The sequence below is a fragment of the Somniosus microcephalus genome, unplaced genomic scaffold, assembly GCF_052327205.1.
Source record: "Somniosus microcephalus isolate GS21.2 unplaced genomic scaffold, FLI_Smic_1.0 unresolved_chr1, whole genome shotgun sequence".
NCBI classification, from domain to species: Eukaryota; Metazoa; Chordata; class Chondrichthyes; order Squaliformes; family Somniosidae; genus Somniosus; species Somniosus microcephalus.
The window spans coordinates 152,086,179-152,113,143 of record NW_028225179.1 but is presented as its reverse complement, the minus strand read 5'-3'; the positions used below and the strand labels follow the sequence as shown (position 1 = coordinate 152,113,143).

General features: G+C 49.7%; 1 protein-coding gene across 1 annotated transcript in view; it reads left to right on the top strand.

Annotated features, from left to right (window-relative positions):
• Positions 1 to 26,965, top strand: part of ppt2b (palmitoyl-protein thioesterase 2b) — a 154,215-nt gene that overhangs the window by 17,222 nt on the left and 110,028 nt on the right. Inside the window, exons 2-4 of the mRNA XM_085975120.1 lie at positions 13,266 to 13,419; positions 20,662 to 20,757; positions 22,629 to 22,736. Coding sequence (XP_085831246.1) covers positions 13,266 to 13,419; positions 20,662 to 20,757; positions 22,629 to 22,736 — 358 coding nt within the window. The remainder of the gene's footprint in view (positions 1 to 13,265; positions 13,420 to 20,661; positions 20,758 to 22,628; positions 22,737 to 26,965) is intronic.

The following is a 26,965-nucleotide window of genomic DNA, read 5'->3' as shown; positions in this document are numbered from 1 at the left end:
CTACACGGAGGCTGTAACTTAACAAACAGCAGGTGTTTACTGGAGTAGGGTAGTCTCAAGACTGACAGTACAGAGGCATGCTCAAGGCTTATATACCGGTGTGGTCACTGCCGGTACTACAGTATACAGGAGCTGTAAAAGTCGTTCTCTCTTAAAGGTACATGCACTACAGGAATCACGCAGGATCAGTGCCTCATTCCAATGCTAAGTTGGTAGAACTTCGGGCCTCTCCCATATCCTCTCTGCTTCATTCTGTATCCTTTCAGATCACACCTTTTCTCCTACTTTTGAAGACTGTGAATTGTGCTCATGGCTACTCGTCGTATCTTGCCCAGGTGGAGAGAGGCGATGGCCTGGATTAATGGGACTTGGCTGTGGAGAGGGCGAGATGGTGCTGCTTGAGAGGGCAAAGCCAGATCTGGTTGTACATCTTGTGTGCTTTAGTCCCATGGAACTAAATCCACAGAGGTGACTGTTGTACCAGGGCTGGGAGACCTGTTAAGGTGGAAGTATTGGAAGTGGAAATTGCAAGGCAAATCAACCAAGATCTCAATGTTGGTGCTGTAGTTGAGCAAGGAGAGAAGTTTTGCGGGGGGCAGGGGGGAGGGGGGGCAGGGCAGGGGGGGGGCGGGGCAGGGGGGGCGGGTGGGGGAGGGGGTGCGGGGGGGGGTTGAGGGAGTTGGGGTGAAGTTTCCAGAGGCAGTGAAGTTGATGGATGGGCTAGAGGTGGGTGAAAGAGATGATCAGAGATACTGTGTTGTGACACTGTGTGGGGGTAGTTTTAGCCTAACTCTCCGGGTGGGAATCCCACGGGATCGGGTTTACACTCCTGCCTAATATTCCGCATTAACTTTAATGGAGAGTAAGATCGGGCGGGGTGTAAAACCAGCGTTGCACCTGGTCCCGTTAGTTTCACCACAGGCAAGTTCGGTTAAAATTGCCATCTGTGTGTCAATGCTACTCAACCAAGGCCAATCCTTTGCTCACTTTCAATCTAATTGGTGTCAGCCGTGGCTCAGTGGGCAGCACTTTCGCCTCTGAGTCAGAAGGTTGTGGGTTCAAGTCCCACTCCAGAGACTGGAGCACAAAAATCTAGGCTGACGCTCCAGTGCAGTGCTGAGGGAGCGCTGCACTGTTGGAAGTGCCGTCTTTTGGATGAGACGTTAAACCGAGGCCCCGTCTGCTCTCTCAGGTGGACGTAAAAGATCCCATGGCCACTATTTCGAAGAAGAACAGGGAAGTTATCCCTGGTGGCCCAGCCAATATTTATCCCTCAATCAACATCACTAAAAAATAGATTATCTGGTCATTATCACGTTGCTGTTTGTGGGATCTTGCTGTGCACAAATTGGCTGCCCCCCCCCTTTCCTACATTACAACGATGAGTACACGTCAAAAAGTAGTTAATTGGCTGTAAAGCGCTTTGGGACGTCCGGTGGTCGTGAAAAGTGCTATAGAAATGCAAGTCTTGCTTTATACACATATGGACCTTCCAGTAGGGGTCACTGGGCAACAGTACGGAACTCTGGGTTACCCCAGGTCCATGGCCTGAGATCATTTGCAATGCTCCTACCCTGGCTGAGATCCATTAACGTAAGTACAGAGACGAATTGAACCTGGTGCCTTCGTGGTCACTGTGGTCTCAGTCTTGCTTCGGGTAGTGCGTTCAGCCACTGGATCATCAGGGAGACCTGTCAGATTTTGAAATCATTTTAAAGAGGAGGATCTTTGACTTCCATACAGTCTTTGGACATGCTCAAGTGTTGTAACTTCCACACAAGCCACCAGCAGCGATAGTGTTGTGACCTCTACTGTGTTCAAACCACTTGAGCTGTTTAGGGTAGGGGAGGTTGGGCTGTTTATACTTTAAACATAGAAACATAGAAGATAGGAGCAGGAGTAGGCCATTCGGCCCTTCGAGCCTCCTCCGCCATTCAATGAGATCATGGCTGATCATCCAAATTCAGTACCCTGTACCTGCCTTCTCCCCATACCCCTTGATCCCTTTAGCCTCAAGAAATATATCCAACTCTTTCTTGAATATATTTAATGAACTGGCCTCCACCGCCCTCTGTGGCAGAGAATTCCACAGGTTCACTGTTAAGTATGTGTATTGTATTGAACAATTAACACAAAGACTTAAACGTATAACTCAAACAGGTCTTTACTGGTTAGAGGTAGGGACTATACGTAGGTCTTTACTTCATGCCCACAGGCGGGAACTGAGGGGAGATCAGTACCCACAGTACTATTTATACCCCTATGGCCAGGAGTGGTACTGCGTATCACTACGCCCAACAAGTAGTGCAGTCCTGTCCATAGGTTCAAAGTAGCACACATATTACATACACAACATTCCTCCCTTCCTAGCTTTACAGTCATCTCCCCATTTAACATAACGTAATAACATATATACATATATAACTTCAGGTTTACATAACAGAATAACATAGATACATAGATAACTTCATGTCAAAACAGATCACAGATTCAGTCTCTGCGGAAAACAGTTCACAGATTCAATCTCTGTGGTGGAGTCGGTTCACGTTGCTGGAGTGACTCATTCAATAGTCCTTCCATGGATTTAACAGTTTGAACTTCCGAACTGTATTGGCTCCGTTCGGAGGGACCACGTGTGTGATCTGGTGGAGGTAATAATGGTTCAGATGGGTCATCTTCTGTTTCGACTTTTCCTTTTCTGCTTCTTGGAGACTCTCTGGGCTCCACTGTCAGCTGCCAGCTGCATGCGCAGTTCCTCCTTCTCTCCCTCCTTTTTCCGTAGTAGAGCCAGCTTCTCCCGATGTTCCGTAGACTTTCGGTGCTCCTCCATGATTTCTGTATGGTGGGAGTCGAATTTACAAGTTGGGCAGGACAGGACATAGTAATATTCGGTGTCGTCCTGATCTAGGCCAGCGAGAGGGTCTTCTATTTCCTCCATACCCAGCTGGGCGTTAGCCAGCTTTTGTTCCAAGTCCAGACATCTTTCCTGAAGAGACTTCTTCATGCGTACCTCTTCATCCAGCTTTTTCTGGGCTTTCAGCAAGTCGTTTACTAATGACCTCATTTGAGATTTTACTACTTCAACTTCTTTTGGAGATTGATTGATCGGACTATTCAATCCCTCTACCGGAGCAGCTGTTTCAGCGGTCTGTTGTTCTACGTTGACGTGAGTCAGCGTACTTTTGGCATCCAAGGGCTGCTCTGTTGCAGTCATCTCAGTCTGTGTTGCCACCTCAGCTCTTCCAATAACCTTTGAGAGCTCCGAACCCCTTTCGTTTGAATATTGAAGTTCGTGTTCAAGTTTTTCCCATTTCAGAGTCCTGTCCTTCAGCATATGCAGGAGTTGGCTGACCGTTAACTCCTCTGACATCAGACGTTTTGTGTGCTCCTGCTCCATTTTCTCCATCAGCTGCTTCTGTTGTCTTTCCAGATTCTCCAACTCTATATCAAAGAACTCTTTCGTTGCATTCAACTCTTGCTCACAACGGCGAAGCATTTGTTCTAATTGCTGTTGTAGTTTGAAATGGAGTTGAGTTCGAGCCCGGTGTCCCTCAGAAATGGGCACATCAGTAGACTTGCCAGACTCAGAATCCACAGTTAAACTATGTTGTTGTTGCTCAGTGGAATTCTGTGCTGAAACTTTGTCTTTTGCACCTGAGTTGGGCTTACCATCCAGAGTCTGGGCCGACTATCTTCACCGAGTTCTCACTCGTTATTGTTTGTAGGAAATGCCAGTCCATATTCATTTTCCTAATCCACTCCCGTCCTAGTAGTGGAGAACCTCCTTCAGATATCACATATAAGTCCATTATTTGACTGTCTTCGCCCTTGTGGACCACTGCAACCTCTATTTTCCCGATGGGGTACACTCTTTGCCCCGTGTATGTTTTCAATATAATCCCCGTATCCTGTAGGGGAATATGTTGGAATAACTTTCCGTAATCTTTCTTATTTATGACCGTCAATGCCGATCCAGTGTCCAATTCCAGTTTTACTTGGACTCCTTCTATCTGAAGAGTGACCCAAATTGTCTGGAGGTCTGCACCCTTACCAGCGTTGAGTACTCTTAAGCTAGCCAGTTCATTACAGCTTAAGCTAGCCAGTTCATTACTGCTAGCGTCTGAATCGGACTCCTGTTCGGTCACCTTGTGTACCTTTGCGTATTTTCCTTGCGGTGACTTCTTGTTGCTGGTCTTCTTCCCTGTCCTGCATACTCTCGCTATATGTCCAAGCCTACCACAAGTTCTACATTCTTGGTTTTTAAACCAACACTGGTTCTGATCATGCGTTGTCTTTCCACAACGATAACATTTGCCAGAACTCACACCCAATTTGTGTGCACTGAGCTCCGGTGACCGTAGCTGCATTACTGCCGTGCCTCTCGCTGCGGCTTCGTGTGCTGCTGCCATAGTGACCGCCTTCTCAAGCGTCAGCTCATTCTCCTCGAGCAGTCGCTTTTGTGTATCCTGTTTAAATAAACCACACACAAATTTGTCTCGTAGTGCATCTGTCAGTCCTGTTCCAAACTGGCAATATTTCGCTAATTTACGCAATTCCAGCAAATATTCAGCATTGCTTTCATGCTGTAGCTGCCTTCTGTCGTAAAATTTAAATCGTTCCGCTAGCATCAGCGGCGTGGGGTTTAGATGATCTTTCAGGACAGTAACAATCTCATCGAACGTCTTATCCGCCGGTTCATCTGGTGATAACAGGTGTTTCAATTGCCCGTATGTCTTCGCACCCATTAAATTTAATAATGTTAGAGCTTTATCTTGGTCACGAATTTTATTGGCCTTACAATAATTTTTTACTCTTTCAACATATATGGCCCAATCTTCGAGGTCACTATCAAAGGTGCTAATATTCCCGTGTTTAGGCATTGTAGATTTGCAATTTCTCAGATTTTATTTTCTTTACTTGTTATCAAAGATGGCGGCTTCCCGCTCTTGCCGTCGTCCTCCGCCCACAAAATGGCGGTTTTCCCGCGCTTGGCGGTCTTCACCCGTCTCCCGACGCCGTCTCCCTTCAGCCCCCGAGTGCGGCCCTTATCTTTGGTCCCGATCGCTGGCCCGCGCTGCGCCTCGCACTTGAAGCGGCTCCCGGCCTCTGGCTCACCCGCTCGCGCGGCTCTTGCTCGCTCCCTCCCGGGCTCTGGCTTACCCGCTCGCGCGTTTCACCGCGGCTCTTATCAGGGATTGCGATCGCCCTTATCTTCTCCAACTTCCCCAGCCCTGTCTTTGCAGCCAACACTGCACGGCTTACCCCACCACCTAGGTTGAACAAGGAAACTGCAGAAAGACTTCTGTCAGTCGCTGGAAGCTGTCAGGATGTTTGCTGCACTCCAGTGCTCAGTCGCTGATGGAGGCTTCAGAGTCCTAAAGCCTGTCGCTTCTAGTGGGGTGGTGATGTTTGAAACCTCTCTTCAACTGCCGCAGGGTAAGAACCTGACTCGTCGCCAGTGTTAAGTATGTGTATTGTATTGAACAATTAACACAAAGACTTAAACGTATAACTCAAACAGGTCTTTACTGGTTAGAGGTAGGGACTATACGTAGGTCTTTACTTCATGCCCACAGGCAGGAACTGAGGGGAGATCAGTACCCACAGTACTATTTATACCCCTATGGCCAGGAGTGGTACTGCGTATCACTACGCCCAACAAGTAGTGCAGTCCTGTCCATAGGTTCAAAGTAGCACACATATTACATACACAACATTCACCACTCTCTGGGTGAAGAAATTCCTCCTCATTTCAGTCCTAAATGGCCTACCCCTTATCCTTAGACTGTGACCCCTGGTTCTGGACTCCCCTGCCATTGGAAACATCCTTCCTGCATCTAATCTGTCCAGGCCCATTAACAGACTTTTCTGGACAATAGGATCTGCCCAAAGTAATATCAGTGACTGCCATTACTGTGCATTTCATTTACAAGCGGTCGATAATTTAACATCCCTGGATAACATGGCCCCTTTGAAAGAGCTTATTGAAAGTCTCTTTTTCTCTTTAAATCTTTTTATATTCACACACGTGACGTGCCAGACTTGTAGTTGTGGGATTTTTATTCGAATCAGCCTTGCATGCTTGTTGCTCAGCGCTATTGAGCTTCTTTTAAAGGTGCACCGTCCTCCTTGTTAGCACTGAAGGCCACTGACTGGCTGATATCTGTGGATATAGAATCATAGAATGATGCAGCACAGGAGGAGGCCATTCGGCCCATAGTGCCTGTGCCGGTTCTTTGAAAGAGCTGTCCAATTAGTCCCATTCCTCCTGTCCTCTCTCCATAGCCCTGAAAATTTTCCCTTTACAAATATTTATCCAATTTCCTTTTGAAAGTTATTATTGAATCTGCTTCCACCGTCCTTTCAGGCAGTGCCTTCCAGATCATAACAACTCGCTGTATAAAAAAAGTTTCCTCATGTCACCTCTGATTCTTTTGCCAATCACCTTCAATCTCTATCCTCTGGTTACCAGCCCTTGTGCCATCGGAAACAGTTTCACCTTATTTACTCTATCAAAACAGTTCATGATTCTGAATACCTCTATCAAATCTCCTCTTAACCTTCTCTGCTCTAAGGAGAACAACCCCAGTATCTCCATGTAATGGAAGTCTTTCATCCCTGGTACCATACCTTGGAACATAAAAACTGACTGTAAAAGCTTTGAAAGATATGTGAAGAGAAAAAGGTTAGTGAAGTCAAGCATAGGTCCCTTGCAGTCAGAATCAGGGGAATTTATAATGGGGAACAAAGAAATGGCAGACCAATTAAATACATACTTTGGTTCTGTCTTCACAAAGGAGGACACAAATAACCTCCCAGAGATGTCGGGGAACATAGGGTTTAATGAGAGGGAGGAATTGAATAAAATCAGTATTTGTAGGGAAATTGACGGGATTGAAGGCCGATAATTCCCCAGGGCCTGATAATCTACATCCTAGGGTATTAAGGAAGTGGCCCTAGAAATAGTAGATGCATTGCTGGTCATCTTCCAAAATTCTATAGACTCTGGAACAGTTCCCATGGATTGAAGGATAGCTAATATAACCCCACTATTTAAAAAAGGTGGTAGAGAGAAAACGGGGAACGGTAAGTCTGACATCGGTACTGGGGAAAATGCTAGAGTCCATTATAAAAGATGTAATAGCGGAGCACTTGGAAAACAGTGACAGGATCGGACAAAGTCAACATGGATTTACAAAAGGTAAATCATGCTTGACTAATCTACTGGAATTTTTTGAGGATGTAACTGGTCGAATAGATAAGGGAGAACCAGTGGATGTGGTGTATTTGGACTTTCAGAAGGCTTTCGATAAGGTCCCGCATAAGAGATTAGCGTGCAAAGTTAAAGCACATGGGATTGGGGGTAAGGTACTGTCTTGGATAGAGAACTGGTTGGCAGACAGGAAGCAAAGAGTTGGAATAAACGGGTCTTTTTTTGAGTGGCAGGCAGTGACTAGTGGGGTACCGCAGGGATCGGTGCTTGGACCCCAGCTATTCACAGTATATATAAATGATCTAGACGAGGGAACTAGATGAAATATCTCCCTAGTTTGCAGTTGACACAAAGCTGGGTGGGCGTGTGTGCTGTGAGGAGGATGCAGAGAAACTCCAGTATGATTTGGACAGGTTGGCTGATTGGGCAGATGCATGGCAAATGCAGTATAATGTGGATAAATGCAAGGTTATCCACTTCAGTGGCAAAAACAGGAAGACAGATTATTATCTGAACGGCAATAAATTGGGAAAAGGGGAAGTGCAACGAGACCTGGGTGTCCTTGTGCACCAATCGCTGAAGGTAAGCATGCAGGTGCAGCAGGCGGTTAAGAAGGCAAATGGTATGTTGGCCTTCATAGCGAGAGGATTCAAGTACAGGAGCAAGGATGTCTTGCTGCAGTTGTACAGGGCTTTGGTGAGACCACACCTTGAGTATTCTGTGCAGTTTTGGTCACCTTATCTGAGGAAGGATGTTCTTGCCATGGAGAGAGTGCAGTGAAGATTCACCAGACTGATATGTGGGATGGCAGGAATGACGTATGAAGAGAGATTGGGTTGATGTGGTAAACCACTGTTTGTATTCCACTATGTACACGTCTGTACATGCCTCGGCTGACTCCTCCCACGAGTCCAGGTATAAAGGTGACTGCTCCACAGTCCCTCTGTATTCTGGACTGGTCGACCACTCGAGGCACACCTTCATTCTCTTGTTAATAAAAGCCTGTTAGTTACTCGCTTAACCTCAGTCTTTTGAGTAATTGATAGCGCATCAATTTTATTAACAAGTTTTTTTATAATGGAGAAGATCCTCACACCAGCATGCCTGGACTTAGATCATCGGGAGGCGGACGCATCCACCAAGTTTGCTCACTGGCTTAGGTGCTTTGAAAAATTCCTGATCGCCTCCGCTGCAACGGTCAAATCGGATGAGGACAAACTGGATGTCCTGACCTCCAAAGTGAAGCACCGAGCGTACTCGGTCATGCAGGACGCGACCTCGTACACGGCTGCTCTCAAGCTCCTCAAGGACCAGTACATGCGCCCAGTGAACAAGGTGTACGCCAGGCACCTCCTGGGGAGTCGTAAACAACAACCTGGGGAATCGACCGAGGAATACCTTCAGGCACTGTCTGTGCTTCGCCGGGCCTGTGGTTGTAAGGATGTAAAGGCCGCCGTGTACACAGAGGAACTTATTCGGGACGCTTTTGTAGCGGGCTACAGGTCCAATTACACCCGACAGCGACTGTTGGAGCAGAGTGACCTTGACCTCAACAAGGCCTCTAAACTCGCACTATCATTGGACGCAGCCTACCGGGGCATGTATTCCTACTCCTCTGCACCGTGGACGCCGCGGGGAATGACAGCCTGGGACACGGTAGGACCGTCTCATAGCGCCGTGCCACCCCAGCCACATCCCAGCGACGGCCCAACTACCGCAGCAGTGTCCCAAGGCCAGAAATGCTACTTCTGTGGCCAGGCCAAACACCCCAGAAAAACGCCCGGCGAAAAATGCGATCTGCTCGGGCTGCGGGAAGAAGGGACACTACGCCAGCGTCTGCAGGGCCAAAGCCACCCCGGACCCCAGCAGCGCCGCGTGTGGGCCGTGCGGGCCGCCATCTTGGGCCTCCCCAGCCATGTGCGAACCACCGGAACAGCAGCCATTTTGGACGCCTCCAGCCACATGGGGATCATGGACGCCGCCATCTTGGACGCCAGCCGGGACGCAGCAGGCCCCCAACACCGCCTCATCTGATACCCGCAGTGACACACCGACCCCTACGTTGGCCTCCGTTACGCTGGACCAAGCGAGACCGCACCAACTGGCCCGGTCCACAATGGACATTAAGATAAATGGTCACGAAACAACCTGCCTTTTTGACTCTGGGAGCACGGAGAGCTTCATCCACCCCGACACGGTGCGGCGTTGCTCTCTCCCAGTCCTGCCTGCGCACCAGCGGATTTCTATGGCCTCCGAGTCCCAGTCGGCGGACATTGGCGGCTACTGCGTGGTGACACTCTTAGTAGACGGGACTGTGTACGATAATTTTAAACTTCTGGTCCTGCCCCACCTCTGCGCTGCCGTTCTACTGGGGTTAGATTTTCAGTGCCACCTTAAAAGTGTTACGATGGCGTATGGTGGACCCTTCCCCCCACTCACAGTCCGCAGCCAGCAGCTTCCAAATTGCCCGCCGCGCACCAGGTGCAACCTCTCCACACTCAGAGTCACCCCCCCCCCCCCCCACTGTTTGCTAACCTCACCCCCGACTGTAAGCCCATCGCCACAAAGAGCAGGCGATACAGTGCCGGGGACAGGGTTTTCATTAAAACCGAAGTGGAGCGGCTCCTGAAGGAGGGGATTATTGAGGGCAGCACCAGCCCCTGGCAAGCCCAGGTTGTGGTCGTTAAGACCGGCGAGAAGCAGCGCCTGGTCATCGACTACAGCCAGACAATAAATCGCTACACCCTGCTGGACGCTTACCCACTCCCCCGCATAGCTGATATGGTCAACCAGATCGCGCAGTACCGCGTCTTCTCGACCATTGACCTGAAATCAGCGTACCACCAGCTCCCTATCCGCCCTGAGGACCGCCAGTATACTGCCTTTGAGGCAAACGGCCGCCTCTATCACTTCCTTAGGGTTCCCTTTGGCGTCACCAACGGGGTCTCCGTCTTCCAAAGGGAGATGGACCGGATGGTCGATCAAAATGCGTTGCAGGCCACTTTCCCATATCTGGACAATGTGACCATCTGCGGCCATGACTTGCAGGACCATGACGCAAACCTCGAAAAATTCCTCTGCACCGCCCAACTCCTGAACCTGATGTATAACAAGGAGAAGTGCATATTCCGCACAACCCGCCTCGCCATCCTTGGCTGTGTTGTGGAACACGGAGTCATCGGTCCCGACCCCGACCGGATGCGTCCCCTTATGGAACTCCCACTGCCCCACTGCCTCAAGGCCCTGAAGAGGTGCCTAGGGTTTTTCTCCTATTACGCCCAGTGGGTCCCCTACTATGCGGACAAGGCCCGTCCGCTGATCAAGTCCACCTCTTTTCCCCTGACGGCAGAGGCCCGCTTAGCCTTCCACCGTATCAAGGAAGACATTGCCAAAGCCACCATGCACGCAGTGGACGAATCCATCCCCTTCCAGGTGGAAAGCGACGCGTCCGACTTTGCCCTGGCCGCTACCCTTAATCAGGCGGGGAGACCCGTGGCCTTCTTTTCACGAACCCTCCAGGGCCCGGAGACCAGACACTCCACTGTTGAGAAGGAGGCCCAGGCTATTGTGGAGGCTGTGCATCATTGGAGGCACTACCTGGCCGGAAAACGATTTACCCTGCTCACTGACCAGCGTTCAGTTGCTTTTATGTTTAACAACAAGCAGAGGGGCAAAATCAAAAACGACAAGATCTTGAGGTGGAGAATCGAACTTTCCACCTACAATTACGAGATCTTGTACCGGCCCGGGAAGCTCAATGAACCCCCGGATGCTCTATCGCGTGGCACCTGCGCCAGCGCGCAGATCGATAGACTGCGGGCCCTCCACAATGACCTCTGCCACCCGGGGGTCACCAGGTTCTTCCACTTCATCAAGGCCCGCAACCTGCCTTACTCCATTGAGGAGGTCAGGACCATGACCAGGAACTGCCAAGTCTGCGCTGAGTGCAAACCGCACTTTTATAGACCAGAAAGGGCTCACCTGATAAAAGCCACTCGCCCCTTCGAGCGCCTGAGCGTTGATTTTAAAGGGCCTCTCCCCTCCTCCGACCGCAATGTGTACTTCCTCAACATTATTGATGAGTACTCCCGTTTCCCGTTCGCCATCCCCTGCCCGGACATGACCAGTGCCACGGTCATTAAATGTCTGAACGACCTCTTCACCCTGTTCGGTTTCCCCAGCTATATCCATAGCGACCGGGGCTCATCGTTTATGAGCGACGAGCGACGAACTCCGCCAGTACCTGCTCGCTAGGGGTATTGCCACAAGCAGGACCACCAGTTACAACCCCCGGGGGAACGGACAGGTGGAAAGAGAGAATGCGACAGTTTGGAAGGCCGCCCTGCTAGCCTTAAAGTCTAGGGGCCTTCCGACCTCCCGCTGGCAGGATGTGCTCCCCGATGCGCTCCACTCTATTCGGTCACTGCTCTGCACTGCCACTAATGCCACCCCTCATGAGAAAATGTTTGTCTTCCCAAGGAAGTCCACATCGGGGACATCGCTACCGCCATGGCTGACGTCCCCAGGGCCGGTCCTACTGAGAAGACACGTGAGGACCCATAAAACGGACCCCCTGGTCGAGAGGGTCGACCTCCTCCACGCCAACCCCCAGTATGCTTACATTGCGTACCCGGACGGGCGGGAGGACACAGTCTCCATACGAGACCTCGCACCCTCGGGGGCCCCAGTAACCCACTACCCACTACCACCCCCCCCCCCCACGATCCAATATCCAACCCCAGCAGATGGCACGCCTGGGCCCCGCGACCCGCTCGACACCCACGAGGACTACACACCAGTGCCCCAGCCTACGCGGGACTCGACGCTGGAAGCTTCACTACCCCTGCCGTCACCACGCCGATCACAGCGGCAGACAAGACCTCCGGAGAGACTCCAATACACTAACTTTTAATACACTTCACCCCACCGGACTCATTTTTAAACAAGGGGTGAATGTGGTAAACCACTGTTTGTATTCCACTGTGTACATGTCTGTACATGCCTCGGCTGACTCCTCCCACGAGTCCAGGTATAAAGGTGACTGCTCCACAGTCCCTCTGTATTCTGGACTGGTCGACCACTCGAGGCACACCTTCATTCTCTTGTTATTAAAAGCCTGTTAGTTACTCGCTTAACCTCAGTCTTTTGAGTAATTGATAGCGCATCAGTTGATTAGGCTTATATTCGCTAGAATTTAGATGAATGAGAGGGGATCTCATTGAAACTTATAAAATTCTAACAGGACTAGACAGACTAGATGCAGGAAGGATGTTCCTGATGGCGGGGGAGTCCAGAACCAGGGGTCACAGTCTAAGGATAAGGGGTAAGCCATTTAGGACTGAGATGAGGAGGAATTTCTTCACCCAGAGAGCGGTGAACCTGTGGAATTCTCTACCACACAAGGCAATTGAGGCCAATTCATTAAATATTTTCAAGAAGGAGTTCGATATATTTCTTAAGGCTAAAGGGATCAAGGGATATGGGGAGAAAGCAGGGACAGGGTACTTAATTTGGATGATCAGCCATGATCTCATTAAATGGTGTAACAGGCTCGAGGGGCCGAATGGCCGCCTCCTGCTCCTATCTTCTATTTTAGTAAATCCCTTCTGCACCATCTCCAAGGCCTTGACATCCTTCCTAAAGTGTGGTGCCCACAATTGAACACAATCCTCCAGCTGAGGGCCTAACCAATATTTTATAAAAGCATATAGTCCAGGTCACCACAGCGTACAGTTTGCAGCTGCTACTGTTGAGAGAAACTTTGTTCTTGGCATCTGTGTAGTTCAGTTGAATTGTAGAATCAGGGAGTCTTGTCCACCAGATTGGCCGCTGCACTTGCCTGCATAACGATCGCTGCACTTCAGAAGTTATTCATTGGCCGTCAAGTGCTTTGTGACGTCCTGAGGACTTGAACAGTGTTGCATAAACGCAAAGTTGTATTTTTTTTCCAGTGAGCAATAAAACTTCTGATTTGAAATTGTTTTGAAAGAAATTGCCGCATGAGGAAACCGAGAACTTATCAATGGAGGTGTCCACTTTTCTGTCTCTGCAGACACATCCAGGCACCAACGTGACAATCATCGACCTGTTCGATCGCACACACAGCCTGAAGTCCCTGTGGAGTCAGGTGGATGGATTCAAAGAGGCCATCTACCCCATCATGCAAAATGCAGCGGACGGGGTGCATATGATATGTTACTCGCAAGGTATGGCCCAAATGGGTGGTGGGGGTTGTCGTGGGAGCGCTTACAGAGTGATTGAAAAATACATTTCAAAAACGTTTTAACCGTGAAGATTTAAGGCAGGTGTGGCTGTTACTTATTAGGCTGCACATACTGACCTCTCAAGTCAGATTCACCAGACTGATACCTGGGATGGCAGGAATGACGTATGAGGAGAGATTGGGTCGATTAGGCTTATATTCGCTAGAGTTTAGAAGAATGAGAGGGGATCTCATTGAAACTTATAAAATTCTGACAGGACTAGACAGACTAGATGCCGGAAGGATGTTCCCGATGGCGGGGGAGTCCAGAACCAGGGGTCACAGTCTAAGGATAAGGGGTAAGCCATTTAGGACAGAGTTGAGGAGGAATTTCTTCACCCAGAGAGTGGTGAACCTGTGGAATTCTCTACCACAGAAGGCAGTGGTATATATATTTCTTAGGCTAAAGGGATCAAGGGATATGGGGAGAAAGCAGGGACAGAGTGACGTAAGAAAACTACTAGGCACTTGGTCTAAGCGTTAAACAAAGCTTTAATCAACTGTTTTACAACATGGCGGTCTAGTTGTGTCCTTCACTAGTTTCTGTTCAGAATGTCCTGCGCAAGCTGGGCCCGTACCCGAGTATTTATACTCTCCCTGGCCATCGCCACCCGCAGGCTGCTCAGTATTATTTCATAAGTCTTTCTTTCATGAATGACTGATTCATGTCACAGAGTACTGAATTTGGATGATCAGCCATGATCTCATTAAATGGCGGAACAGGCTCGAGGAGCCGAATGGTCTACTCCTGCTCCTATTTTCTCTGTTTCTAAGTCCCGGCCAGAATGGGGATGATTGGGTATTTCTCCCGTCAATCACGCCTGGAGACCGCACTGCTGTAAGTGACTGGGATTGATTTTACGCACATCATTTGTATGATGTAACTATCCTCCACTCATTGCATTTCACTGGGGAAATCGCCCTGCTGTAGCCGGGAGACTCTCTTTGCTGTAGTTTTGGTCATGAGCTCGGTAAATTAAAATCACAAGTCCCGCCCCACCTCCAAGTCATTGGCTGACACAGTGGTGTCAATAAGAACATAAGAAGTAGGAGCAGGAGTAGGTCATACGGCCCCTCGGGCCTGCTCCGCCATTCAATAGGATCATGGCTGATCCGAATCTAGCCACTTCCCTGCCCTCTCCCCGTAACCCCTAATTCCCTTGTCTGCGAAGAAACTGTCTATCTCTGTTTTAAATTTATTTAATTTTGCAGCTTCCACAGCTCTCTGGGGTAGCAAATTCCATAGATTTACTACCCTCTGAGTGAAGAAGTTTCTCCTCATCTCAGTTTTGAAAGGGCAGCCCCTTATTCTAAGATTATGCCCCCTAGTTCTAGTCTCACCCATCAGTGGAAACATCCTCACTGCATCCACCCGATCAAGACCCCTCACAATCTTATATGTTTCGATAAGATCACCTCTCATTCTTCTGAACTCCAATGGTAGAGGCCCAACCTACTCAACCTTTCCTCATACGTCAACCCCCTCATCTCTGGAATCAACCAAGTGAACCTTCTCTGAACCGCCTGGAGAGCAAGTATATCTTTTCTTAAATATGGAAACCAAAACTGCACGCAGTATTCCAGGTGTGGCCTCACCAATACCCTGTATAACTGCAGCAAGACCTCCCTGTTTTTATACTCCATCCCCCTTGCAATAAAAGCCAAGATTCCATTGGCCTTCCTGATCACCTGCTACACCTGCATACTAACTTTTTGTGTTTCATGCACCAGGACCCCCAGATCCCTTTGTAATGTAGCACTTTGCAGTTTCTCTCCATTTAGATAATAATTTGCTCTTTGATTTTTTCTGCCAAAGTGTATAACCTCACACTTTCCATTATTATATTCCATCTGCCAAATCTCTGCCCACTCACTTAGCCTGTCTATGTCCTTTTGCAGGTTTTTTATGTCCTTCTCACTCACTGCTTTCCCTCCCATCTTTGTATCGTCAGCAAACTTGGATACGTTGCACTCGGTCCCTTCCTCCAAATCGTTAATATAGATTGTAAAGAGTTGGGGTCCCTGCGGAACACCACTAGTTACTGATTGCCATCCTGAGAACGAACCATTTATCCCAACTCTTTGTTTTCTGTCAGATAGCCAATCTTCCACCCATGCCAGTATATGACCCCCAATCCCGTGATTTTTTTATCTTGATCGGTAATCTTTTGTGTGGAACCTTGTCAAATGCCTTTTGGAAGTCCAAATACACTACATCCACTGGTTCCCCTTTATCCACCCTGTATGTTATGTCCTCAAAGAATTCGAGCAAATTTGTCAAACATGACTTCCCCTTCATAAAACCATGCTGACTCTGTCCTATTAAATTATGTTTATCCAAATGCTCTGTTACTGTTTCCTTAATAATGGACTCCAACATTTTGCCAACCACAGATGTTAGGCTAACTGGTCTATAGTTTCCAGCTTTTTGTCGACTTCCCTTCTTAAATAAGGGTGTTACATTAGCAGTTTTCCAATCTGCCGGGACCTTTCCTGAGTCCAGGGAGTTTTGGAAAATAATCACCAATGCATCCACAATCCCTACTGCCACTTCTCTCAAGACCCTAGGATGTAGGCCATCAGGTCCGGGGGATTTATCCGCCTTAAGTCCCATTATTTTACCAAGTACCATCTCCTTAGTGATTTTAATCGTGTTTAGCTCCTCCCCCCACCATTGCCCCCTGTTTGTCCAGTGTTGGGATATTTTTAGTGTCCTCTACTGTAAAGACTGATACAAAATATTTGTTCAGCGTCTTTGCCATCTCCATGTTCCCCACCACTAGTTTCCAGGTCCCATCCTCCTAAGGGACCAACGTTCACTTTAGCCACCCTTTTTCTTTTTATATAGCTGTAGAAACTCTTGCTATCTGTTTTTATATTTTTTGCTAGTTTACTTTCATAATCTATATTCCCTTTCTTAATTAATCTTTTAGTTATTGTTTGCTGGCTTTTAAATGCTTCTCAATCTTCTATCCTCCCACTAGATTTGGCTACTTTATATGCCCTTGTTTTCAGTCGGATACTATCCTTTATTACTTTACTAAGCCACGGATGGCTGTCTTCTTTTATTGCCCTTTTTCCTCAGTGGAATATATTTATCTTGAAAGATGTGAAATATCTCCTTGAATGTAGACCTCTGCTCTTGTACCGTCTTACACTTTAATCTGTTTTCCCAGACCACTTTAGTCAATTCTACTCTCATACCTTCATAGTCTCCTTTATTTAAGCTCAGTACGCTGGTTTGAGATCCAACTCTCTCACCCGTATTTATTAATAGAGGCATTTGTTTTGAAACTGTGACTGGGCCTGTGCATAATTCAGCACAACTCTCTCTCCGAGAGGCTGAGGTTTAGGAAATTGGGAAAGTCTCAATTTAGTATCGGAGGAACTCTCCTGGGGCAGTGCATAGGGAAAATCATTTGGTACACAACAGAATAAGCATCTAACCCATGCTGTACCTGCCCTGGGAGTGTTTGATGGGACAGTGTAGTGAGAGCTTTACTCGGTATTTAACCCGTGCTGTACCTGCCCTGGAAGTGTTTGATGGGACAGTGTAGAGGGAGCTTTACTCTGTATCTAACCCATAATGTACCTGCCCTGGGAGTGTTTGATGGGACAGCGTAGAGGGAGCTTTACTCTGTATCTAACCCGTGCTGTACCTGCCCTGAGAGTGTTTGATGGGACAGTGTAGAGGGAGCTTTACTCTGTATCTAACCTGTGCTGTACCTGCCCTGGGAATGTTTGATGGGACAGTGTAGAGGGAGCTTTACTCTGTATCTAATGCGTGCTGTACCTGCCCTGGGAGTGTTTGATGGGACATTTGTAGAGGGAGCTTTACTCTGTATCTAACCCGTGCTGTACCTGCCCTGGGAGTGCTTGATGCGACAGTGTAGAGGGAGCTTTACTCTGTATCCAACCCGTGGTGTACCTGCCCCGGGAGTGTTTGATGGGACAGTGTAGAGGGAGCTTTACTCTGTATCTAATGCGTGCTGTACCTGCCCTGGGAGTGTTTGATGGGACAGTGTAGAGGGAGCTTTACTCTGTATCTAACCCATGCTGTACCTGCCCAGGGAGTGTTTGATGGGACAGTGTAGAGGGAGTGTTACTCTGTATCTAACGTGTGCTGTACCTGCCCTGGGAGTGTTTGATGGGACAGTGTAGAGGGAGCTTTACTCTGTACGTTCTCTGGGAGTGCTGGATGGGACAGTGTAGAGGGAGCTTTACTCTGTACCTGCCCTGGGAGTGTTTGATGGGACAGTGACGAGGGAGCTTTACTCTGTATCTAACCCGTGCTGTACCTGCCCTGGGAGTGTTTGATGGGACAGTGTAGAGGGAGCTTTACTCTGTATCTAACCCATGCTGTACCTGCCCTGAGAGTGTTTGATGGGACAGTGTAGAGGGAACTTTACTCTGTATCTAACCCGTGCTGTACCTGCCCTGGGAGTGTTTGATGGGACAGTGTAGAGGGAGCTTTACTCTGTATCTAACCCATGCTGTACCTGCCCTGGGAGCGTTTGATGGGACAGTGTAGAGGGAGCTTTACTCTGTATCTAACCCGTGCTGTACCTGCCCTGGGAGTGTTTGATGGGACAGTGTAGAGGGAGCTTTACTCTGTATCTAACCCGTGCTGTACCTGCCCTGAGAGTGTTTGATGGGACAGTGTAGAGGGAGCTTTACTCTGTATCTAACCCGTGCTGTACCTGCCCTGGGAATGTTTGATGGGACAGTGTAGAGGGAGCTTTACTCTGTATCTAACCCATGCCGTACCTGCCCAGGGAGTGTTTGATGGGACAGTGTAGAGGGAGTGTTACTCTGTATCTAACGTGTGCTGTATCTGCCCTGGGAGTGTTTGATGGGACAGTGTAGAGGGAGCTTTACTCTGTACGTTCTCTGGGAGTGCTGGATGGGACAGTGTAGAGGGAGCTTTACTCTGTACCTGCCCTGGGAGTGTTTGATGGGACAGTGAAGAGGGAGCTTTACTCTGTATCTAACCCGTGCTGTACCTGCCCTGGGAGTGTTTGATGGGACAGTGTAGAGGGAGATTTACTCTGTATCTAACCCGTGCTGTACCTGCCCTGTGAGTGTTGATGGGACAGTGTAGAGGGAGCTTTACTCTGTATCTAACCCATGCTGTACTTGCCCTGGGAGTGTTTGATGGGGCAGTGTAGAGGGAGCTTTACTCTGTATCTAACCCGTGCTGTACCTGCCCTGGGAGTGTTTGATGGGACAGTGTAGAGGGAGCTTTACTCTGTATCTAACCCGTGCTGTACCTGCCCTGAGAGTGTTTGATGGGACAGTGTAGAGGGAGCTTTACTCTGTATCTAACCCGTGCTGTACCTGCCCTGGGAGTGTTTGATGGGACAGTGTAGAGGGAGCTTTACTCTGTATCTAACCCATGCTGTACCTGCCTTGGGAGTGTTTGATGGGACAGTGTAGAGGGAGCTTTACTCAGTATCTAACCCGTGCTGTACCTGCCCTGGGAGTGTTTGATGGGACAGTGTAGAGGGAGCTTTACTCTGTACGTTCTCTGGGAGTGCTGGATGGGACAGTGTAGAGGGAGTGTTACTCTGTACGTTCTCTGGGAGTGCTGGATGGCGATGCTGGGTGACAGAAATAGAGGAAAGTTCCATGGTCACCACTGACACTTAAGCCATATGTAAAAATTAATTCACTGATTGAGCTGGGACAGGAACATTTTGTAATTTGTTTCAGTCGTGCTCTTCCTGTTTCTACGATGCCTGCAACTATGTCCCCACAGCGTCTTCCCTCAACTGCACAGGATTTTGACCCAGCGACGATGAAGGAACAGCCAATATATTTCCACAATGTGGCGAAGGTGTTCTACTGATGTGTCTCTCCTGCCCTTGTTCAACCGCCCACACACTTGTGCTGTTTCTCGCATTTCTCGCATTATTTCCGCGCAGAAATTGAGCAGCTCACAGACCCCTGAACTGTGATGGAAACTGGCCACATTTAACCATGTGTTGAAAAACCTGAGAACCTCTGCCTCCAAAGCAGTTCCACTGCACAGGCCACGTCACTTCACCAACCTGCGCACAATTTTGCCACCAATTATTTTTGCTTATTCATTCTTGGGATGTGGGCATCGCTGGCAATGCCGGCATTTATTGGCCATCCCTAGTCGCCCCTTGAGAAGGTGGTGCTGAACCTTCTCTTTGAACAGCTGCAGTTTGTGTGGTGATGGTGTTGGGCGGGGAGTTGCAGGATTTGGACCCAGCGATAATATGTCGTGATTTGGGACTTTAACCTCTGCTGATGCCACAACTCCACTCGAGCCATTGCAAGATATTTTCCCCCCGAGTCCGTTTCGCGCTCTTGCTGTCAATGGATGTGATGTTCATAGCCTTTGACAATGGCGGGCGCTCTGTTGCCTCATCTCAATGCGGACATTGGTTTTTCATTCTTCCCCCTCCCTCCATCCCAATCTGCTCGGCGACACTCCGTGATTTCACAACTTAGGGCTATGTTGGGAACTCGTTCTGAGGTTGGTGAAGGTTTTCGGACAGGAAGTGATATCCCACGGTGCATTGCATTGGGTTCCGTCGCACTGACTCCTTCACAGGACGGGAACACCACCACCTCCAAGTTCCCCTCCAAGTCACACACCATCCTGACTTAGAAGTATATCGCCGGTCCTTCATTGTCGCTGGGTCAAAATCCTGGAACTCCCTCCCTAACAGCACTGTGGGAGCACCTTCACCACACGGACTGCAGCAGCTCAAGGTGGTGGCTCACCACCACCTTCTCAAGGGCAATTAGGGATGGGCAATAAATGCTGGCCTGGCCAGCGACGCCCACATCCCGTGAATTAATTAAAAAACAGGAGTTGATTTGAAAATGGCCAACTGAAGCTGATGGTTCCAGCCTTCCCTCCACCCCCATCCCACCACCTCCCACTCAAAAGGCCAGTTGTGAGTTGTACTCAACCTTTAGGTGGCCGCGCTGGGTCTAGATCGTGGGAGCTTTAAGCAGAGGTTTTGATGTTTTTAGGAAGGATATTGAGCACCTCCACCACAGTTGTCGCTCGAGCCCAGCGCTCTGGCAGGATTGGGGTGAGAGTTTGATCTTGCAGAGTTTGCAAGACCAGAAACCAGTGACATTTACACCTCTTTCTGCTGAGTGTTCTTTAAGAAATCGAGTGTGTGTTTCCTGCTCTTTTTTTCAGGCGGCCTGGTCTGTCGAGGTATCCTCTCCACGATGCCAGACCACAACGTGGACACCTTGATATCCCTGTCCTCCCCTCAGCTCGGACAGTACGGAGGTGAGTTCCAGACTGCTCCTCCCTCACTGTGCGATGAGGAGCTGAGAGTCGGAAGTGTGGGAATGAATGATGGAGCTGGATGAGGCAGTGGGTTAGATATCTCCTCGGAGCAGCGTTCAAATTGAGCCCAGGTGCGCTGTGCGTGCTGTTCTATGTGAATAGTAATTGCACAGTCTCAATCCAGTGCCTAGTGGACACGGGCCTACAGCACAAACTACCCCAAGTGATAGCACTCTCGCCTCTGAGTCAGAAGGTCGTGGGTTCAAGATCCAATCCAGAGACTTGAGCACAATTTCCAGGCTGACGCTCCCAGTGCAGGACTGAGGGAGGTGCCATCTTTTGATGAGATGTTAATCCGAGACCACAACTGCCCTCTCGAGTGGACGTAAAAGATCGCATGGCGCTATTGGAAGAAGAGCAGGGGAGTTCTCCCCAGTGTCCTGACCAATATTTATCCCTGAACCAACATCACTGGAAAAAATGATTATCTGGTCATTATCACACCGCCGTTAGTGGCAGCTTGTGCGCAAATTCACGAAAGATGCGAAGAGAACTGAAACTGAGGACGACACAAGACAGTTAATATTCTGAGTGATTACTTCCTCCTGTTTTCATCAATCCTTTGCCTTTGCTGACTAAGCGCAGGAGAGTTAGGTTGTGGCCCTTTGCCTCTTCCTGTGGCTCTGAGGCCCGTTACTGGTGTCCCAACCTGGAGTGACGGACTGTTGACAACACCTGATTCTGGCTGATGTGACCAGTGACTCCACAGAATTTATTCACCGCGCCGCACAGATCAAGAATGAATCACTAGCGGGGAACCGAGGTGTTGTTGCTGAACTTCCTCCTCCCTCAATCGGTTCGAAAGCAATGCGACTGGCTCCGCTATCGTGTCGCTAACGCTTGCTAATTCATTCATGGTTATCTGTGTGAGGATACTGTACATCCAGTCCTGCCTTAGTTACTCTGTTATCTCAAGGCGGTTAAGGACATCTGTTTACGTTCAGTTCCTTGTTGCTCCAAAGAGCGACACATTACCCCACAACGAACATCTGTTTCACATCCTATCTCTACACAATTAGCAATTAGTTTAAACAGGCACAACCCAATTAGCAGCATTGTTTGCACAATGAAAGCAGATCCTAACTCTGGAGTTAGCTACGCAAGAATGGTCTAATTAAAACTGCTGATATCTGCGGTCGTAGCAAGGGTCCGTTTTAGTTCAGAATTTCAGTGGCCTCCATCTTGGACCGGAGAGTATAACAGTACAAGACTTATCCAGTTACCAAACTCTCTCCTGCTAACACCTGTGTGTGTTTGACTCCGAGAACTGTGACTGACTATACCTGTGTGTGTGTGTCTCTGTGCCACTGTGTGTGTGCGTGTGTCCGGGAGTAGTGACTGACTCTCCCTGTGTGTGTGTGTGTCTCTGTACCTCTGCGCGTGTGTCTGTACCTGTGTGTGTGTCTCTGTACCTCTGCGCGTGTGTCTGTACCTGTGTGTGTGTCTCTGTACCTCTGCGCGTGTGTCTGTACCTGTGTGTGTGTCTCTGTACCTCTGCGCGTGTGTCTGTACCTGTGTGTGTGTCTCTGTACCTCTGCGCGTGTGTCTGTACCTGTGTGTGTGTCTCTGTACCTCTGCGCGTGTGTCTGTACCTGTGTGTGTGTCTCTGTACCTCTGCGCGTGTGTCTGTACCTGTGTGTGTGTCTCTGGACCTCTGCGCGTGTGTCTGTACCTGTGTGTGTGTCTCTGTACCTCTGCGCGTGTGTCTGTACCTGTGTGTGTGTCTCTGCGTGTGTCTGTGTACGTGTGTCTCTGTGCGTGCGTGTGTGCAGTCCCTGAGTGTAGTAACTGAGTCACTTTTTCTCTGACAGATACCAGTTACCTGAAATGGCTTTTTCCGCATTATGTGAAGTCCAATCTGTACCACTTCTGTTACACGCAGTTTGGACAGTGTGTCTCCATCTGTAATTACTGGAACGGTGAGTAACAAGATCACATGTGAGGACTATGTACAGTGTGAGTGTCGGTGTGTTCCACACTGTCTCAGTGTACAGTGTGAGTGTCGGTGTGTTCCACACTGTCTCCGTGTACAGTGTGAGTGTCGGTGTGTTCCACACTGTCTCCGTGCACCGTGTACAGGGTGAGTGTCGGTGTGTTACACACTGTCTCCGTGTACAGTGTGAGTGTCGGTGTGTTCCACACTGTCTCCGTGTACAGTGTGAGTGTCGGTGTGTTCCACACTGTCTCCGTGCACCGTGTACAGGGTGAGTGTCGGTGTGTTACACACTGTCTCCATGTACAGTGTCAGTGTCGGTGTGTTCCACACTGTCTCCGTGCACCGTGTATTGTGTGAGTGTCGGTGTGTTACACACTGTCTCCGTGTACAGTGTGAGTGTCGGTGTGTTCCACACTGTCTCCGTGTACAGTGAGAGTGTCGGTGTGTTACACACTGTCTCCGTGTACAGTGTGAGTGTCGGTGTGTTCCATACTGTCTCCGTGTACAGTGAGAGTGTCGGTGTGTTACACACTGTCTCCGTGCACCGTGTAAAGTGTGAGTGTCGGTGTGTTCCACGCTGTCTCTGTGCACCTTGCACAGTGTGAGTGTCGGTGTGTTCCACACTGTCTCTGTGTACAGTGAGCGTGTCGGTGTGTTCCACACTGACTCCGTGTACAGTGTGAGTGTCGGTGTGTTCCACACTGTCTCCGTGTACAGTGTGAGTGTCGGTGTGTTCCGCGCTGTCTCCGTGTACCGTGTACAGTGTGAGTGTCGGTGTGTTCCACACTGACTCCGTGTACAGTGTGAGTGTCGGTGTGTTCCACACTGTCTCCATGCACCGTGTACAGTGTGAGTGTCGGTGTGTTCCACACTGTCTCCGTGCACCGTGTACAGTGTGAGTGTCGGTGTGTTACACACTGTCTCCGTGTACAGTGAGAGTGTCGCTGTGTTCCACACTGTCTCCGTGCACCGTGTACAGTGTGAGTTTCGGTGTGTTCCACACTGTCTCCGTGCACCGTGTACAGTGTGAGTGTCGGTGTGTTCCACACTGTCTCTGTGCACCGTGTAAAGTGTGAGTGTCGGTGTGTTCCACACTGTCTCCGTCTACAGTGTGAGTGTCGGTATGTTCCACACTGTCTCCGTGCACAGTGTGAGTGTCGGTGTGTTCCACACTGTCTCCGTGTACAGTGTGAGTGTCGGTGTGTTCCACACTGTCTCCGTGTACAGTGAGTGTGTCGCTGTGTTCCACGCTGTCTCCATGCACCGTGTACAGTGTGAGTGTCGGTGTGTAACACACTGTCTCCGTGTAAAGTGTGAGTGTCGGTGTGTTCCACACTGACTCCGTGTACAGTGCGAGTGTCGGTGTGTTCCACACTGACTCCGTGTACAGTGTGAGTGTCAGTGTGTTCCACACTGTCTCCGTGTACAGTGTGAGTGTCGGTGTGTTCCGCGCTGTCTCCGTGTACAGTGTGAGTGTCGGTGTGTTCCACACTGTCTCCGTGTACAGTGTGAGTGTCGGTGTGTTCCACACTGTCTCCATGCACCGTGTACAGTGTGAGTGTCGGTGTGTTCCACACTGTCTCCGTGTACAGTGTGAGTGTCGGTGTGTTCCACACTGTCTCCGTGTACAGTGTGAGTGTCGGTATGTTCCACACTGTCTCCGTGTACAGTGTGAGTGTCGGTGTGTTCCACACTGTCTCCGTGTACAGTGAGAGTGTCGCTGTGTTCCACGCTGTCTCCGTGCACCGTGTACAGTGTGAGTGTCGCTGTGTTACACACTGTCTCCGTGTACAGTGTGAGTGTCGGTGTGTTCCACACTGTCTCCGTGTACAGTGTGAGTGTCGGTGTGTTACACACTGTCTCCGTGTACAGTGAGAGTGTCGCTGTGTTCCACACTGTCTCCGTGCACCGTGTACAGTGTGAGTTTCGGTGTGTTCCACACTGTCTCCGTGCACCGTGTACAGTGTGAGTGTCGGTGTGTTCCACACTGTCTCTGTGCACCGTGTAAAGTGTGAGTGTCGGTGTGTTCCACACTGTCTCCGTCTACAGTGTGAGTGTCGGTATGTTCCACACTGTCTCCGTGCACAGTGTGAGTGTCGGTGTGTTCCACACTGTCTCCGTGTACAGTGTGAGTGTCGGTGTGTTCCACACTGTCTCCGTGTACAGTGAGTGTGTCGCTGTGTTCCACGCTGTCTCCATGCACCGTGTACAGTGTGAGTGTCGGTGTGTAACACACTGTCTCCGTGTAAAGTGTGAGTGTCGGTGTGTTCCACACTGACTCCGTGTACAGTGCGAGTGTCGGTGTGTTCCACACTGACTCCGTGTACAGTGTGAGTGTCAGTGTGTTCCACACTGTCTCCGTGTACAGTGTGAGTGTCGGTGTGTTCCGCGCTGTCTCCGTGTACAGTGTGAGTGTCGGTGTGTTCCACACTGTCTCCGTGTACAGTGTGAGTGTCGGTGTGTTCCACACTGTCTCCATGCACCGTGTACAGTGTGAGTGTCGGTGTGTTCCACACTGTCTCCGTGTACAGTGTGAGTGTCGGTGTGTTCCACACTGTCTCCGTGTACAGTGTGAGTGTCGGTATGTTCCACACTGTCTCCGTGTACAGTGTGAGTGTCGGTGTGTTCCACACTGTCTCCGTGTACAGTGAGAGTGTCGCTGTGTTCCACGCTGTCTCCGTGCACCGTGTACAGTGTGAGTGTCGCTGTGTTACACACTGTCTCCGTGTACAGTGTGAGTGTCGGTGTGTTCCACACTGTCTCCGTGTACAGTGTGAGTGTCGGTGTGTTACACACTGTCTCCGTGTACAGTGTGAGTGTCGGTGTGTCCCACGCTGTCTCCGTGCACCGTGTACATTGTGAGTGTCGGTGTGTTCCACACTGTCTCCGTGGACCGTGTACAGTGTGAGTGTCGGTGTGTTCCACACTGTCTCCGTGTACAGTGTGACTGTCGGTGTGTTCCACACTGTCTCCGTGCACCGTGTGCAGTGTGAGTGTCGGTGTGTTCCACACTGTCTCCGTGTACAGTGTGAGTGTCGGTGTGTTCCACACTGTCTCCGTGTACAGTGTGAGTGTCGGTGTCTTCCACACTCTCTACGTGCACCGTGTACAGTGAGAGTGTCGGTGTGTTCCACACTGTCTCTGTGTACAGTGTGAGTGTCGGTATGTTCCATACTGTCTCTGTGCACCGTGTACAGTGTGAGTGTCGGTGTGTTCCACACTGCCTCCGTGCACCGTGTACAGTGTGAGTGTCGGTGTGTTCCACACTGTCTCCGTATACAGTGTGAGTGTCGGTGTGTTCCATACTGTCTCCGTGTACAGTGTGAGTGTCGGTGTGTTCCACACTGTCTCCGTATACAGTGTGAATGTCGGTATGTTCCACACTGTCTCCGTATACAGTGTGAGTGTCGGTGTGTTCCACACTGTCTCTGTGTACGGTGTGAGTGTCGGTGTGTTCCATACTGTCTTCTTATACAGTGTGAGTGTCACTGTGTTCCACGCTGTCTCCGTGCACCGTGTGCAGTGTGAGTGTCTGTGTGTTCCACACTGTCTCCGTGCACCGTGTACAGTGTGAGTGTCGGTGTGTTACACACTGTCTCCGTGTACAGTGTGAGTGTCGGTGTGTTCCACACTGTCTCCGTGCACCGTGTACAGCGTGAGTGTCGGTGTGTTCCACACTGTCTCCGTGCACCGTGTACAGTGTGAGTGTCGGTGTGTTCCACACTGTCTCCGTGTACAGTGTGAGTGTCGGTGTGTTCCACACTGTCTCCGTGCACCGTGTACAGTGTGAGTGTCGGTGCGTTCCACACTGTCTCCGTGCACCGTGTACAGTGTGAGTGTCGCTGTGTTACACACTGTCTCCGTGTACGGTGTGAGTGTCGGTGTGTTCCACACTGCCTCCATGCACTGTGTACAGTGTGAGTGTCGGTGTGTTCCACACTGTCTCCGTGTGCAGTGTGAGCGTCTGTGTGTTCCACACTGTCTCCGTGTACAGTGTGAGTGTCGGTGTGTTCCACACTGTCTCCGTGTACAGTGTGAGTGTCGGTGTGTTCCACACTGTCTCTGTGTACAGTGTGAGTGTCGGTGTGTTCCACACTGTCTCTGTGTACAGTGTGAGTGTCGCTGTGTTCCACGCTGTCTCCGTGCACCGTGTACAGTGTGAGTGTCGGTGTGTTACACACTGTCTCCGTGTACAGTGTGAGTGTCGCTGTG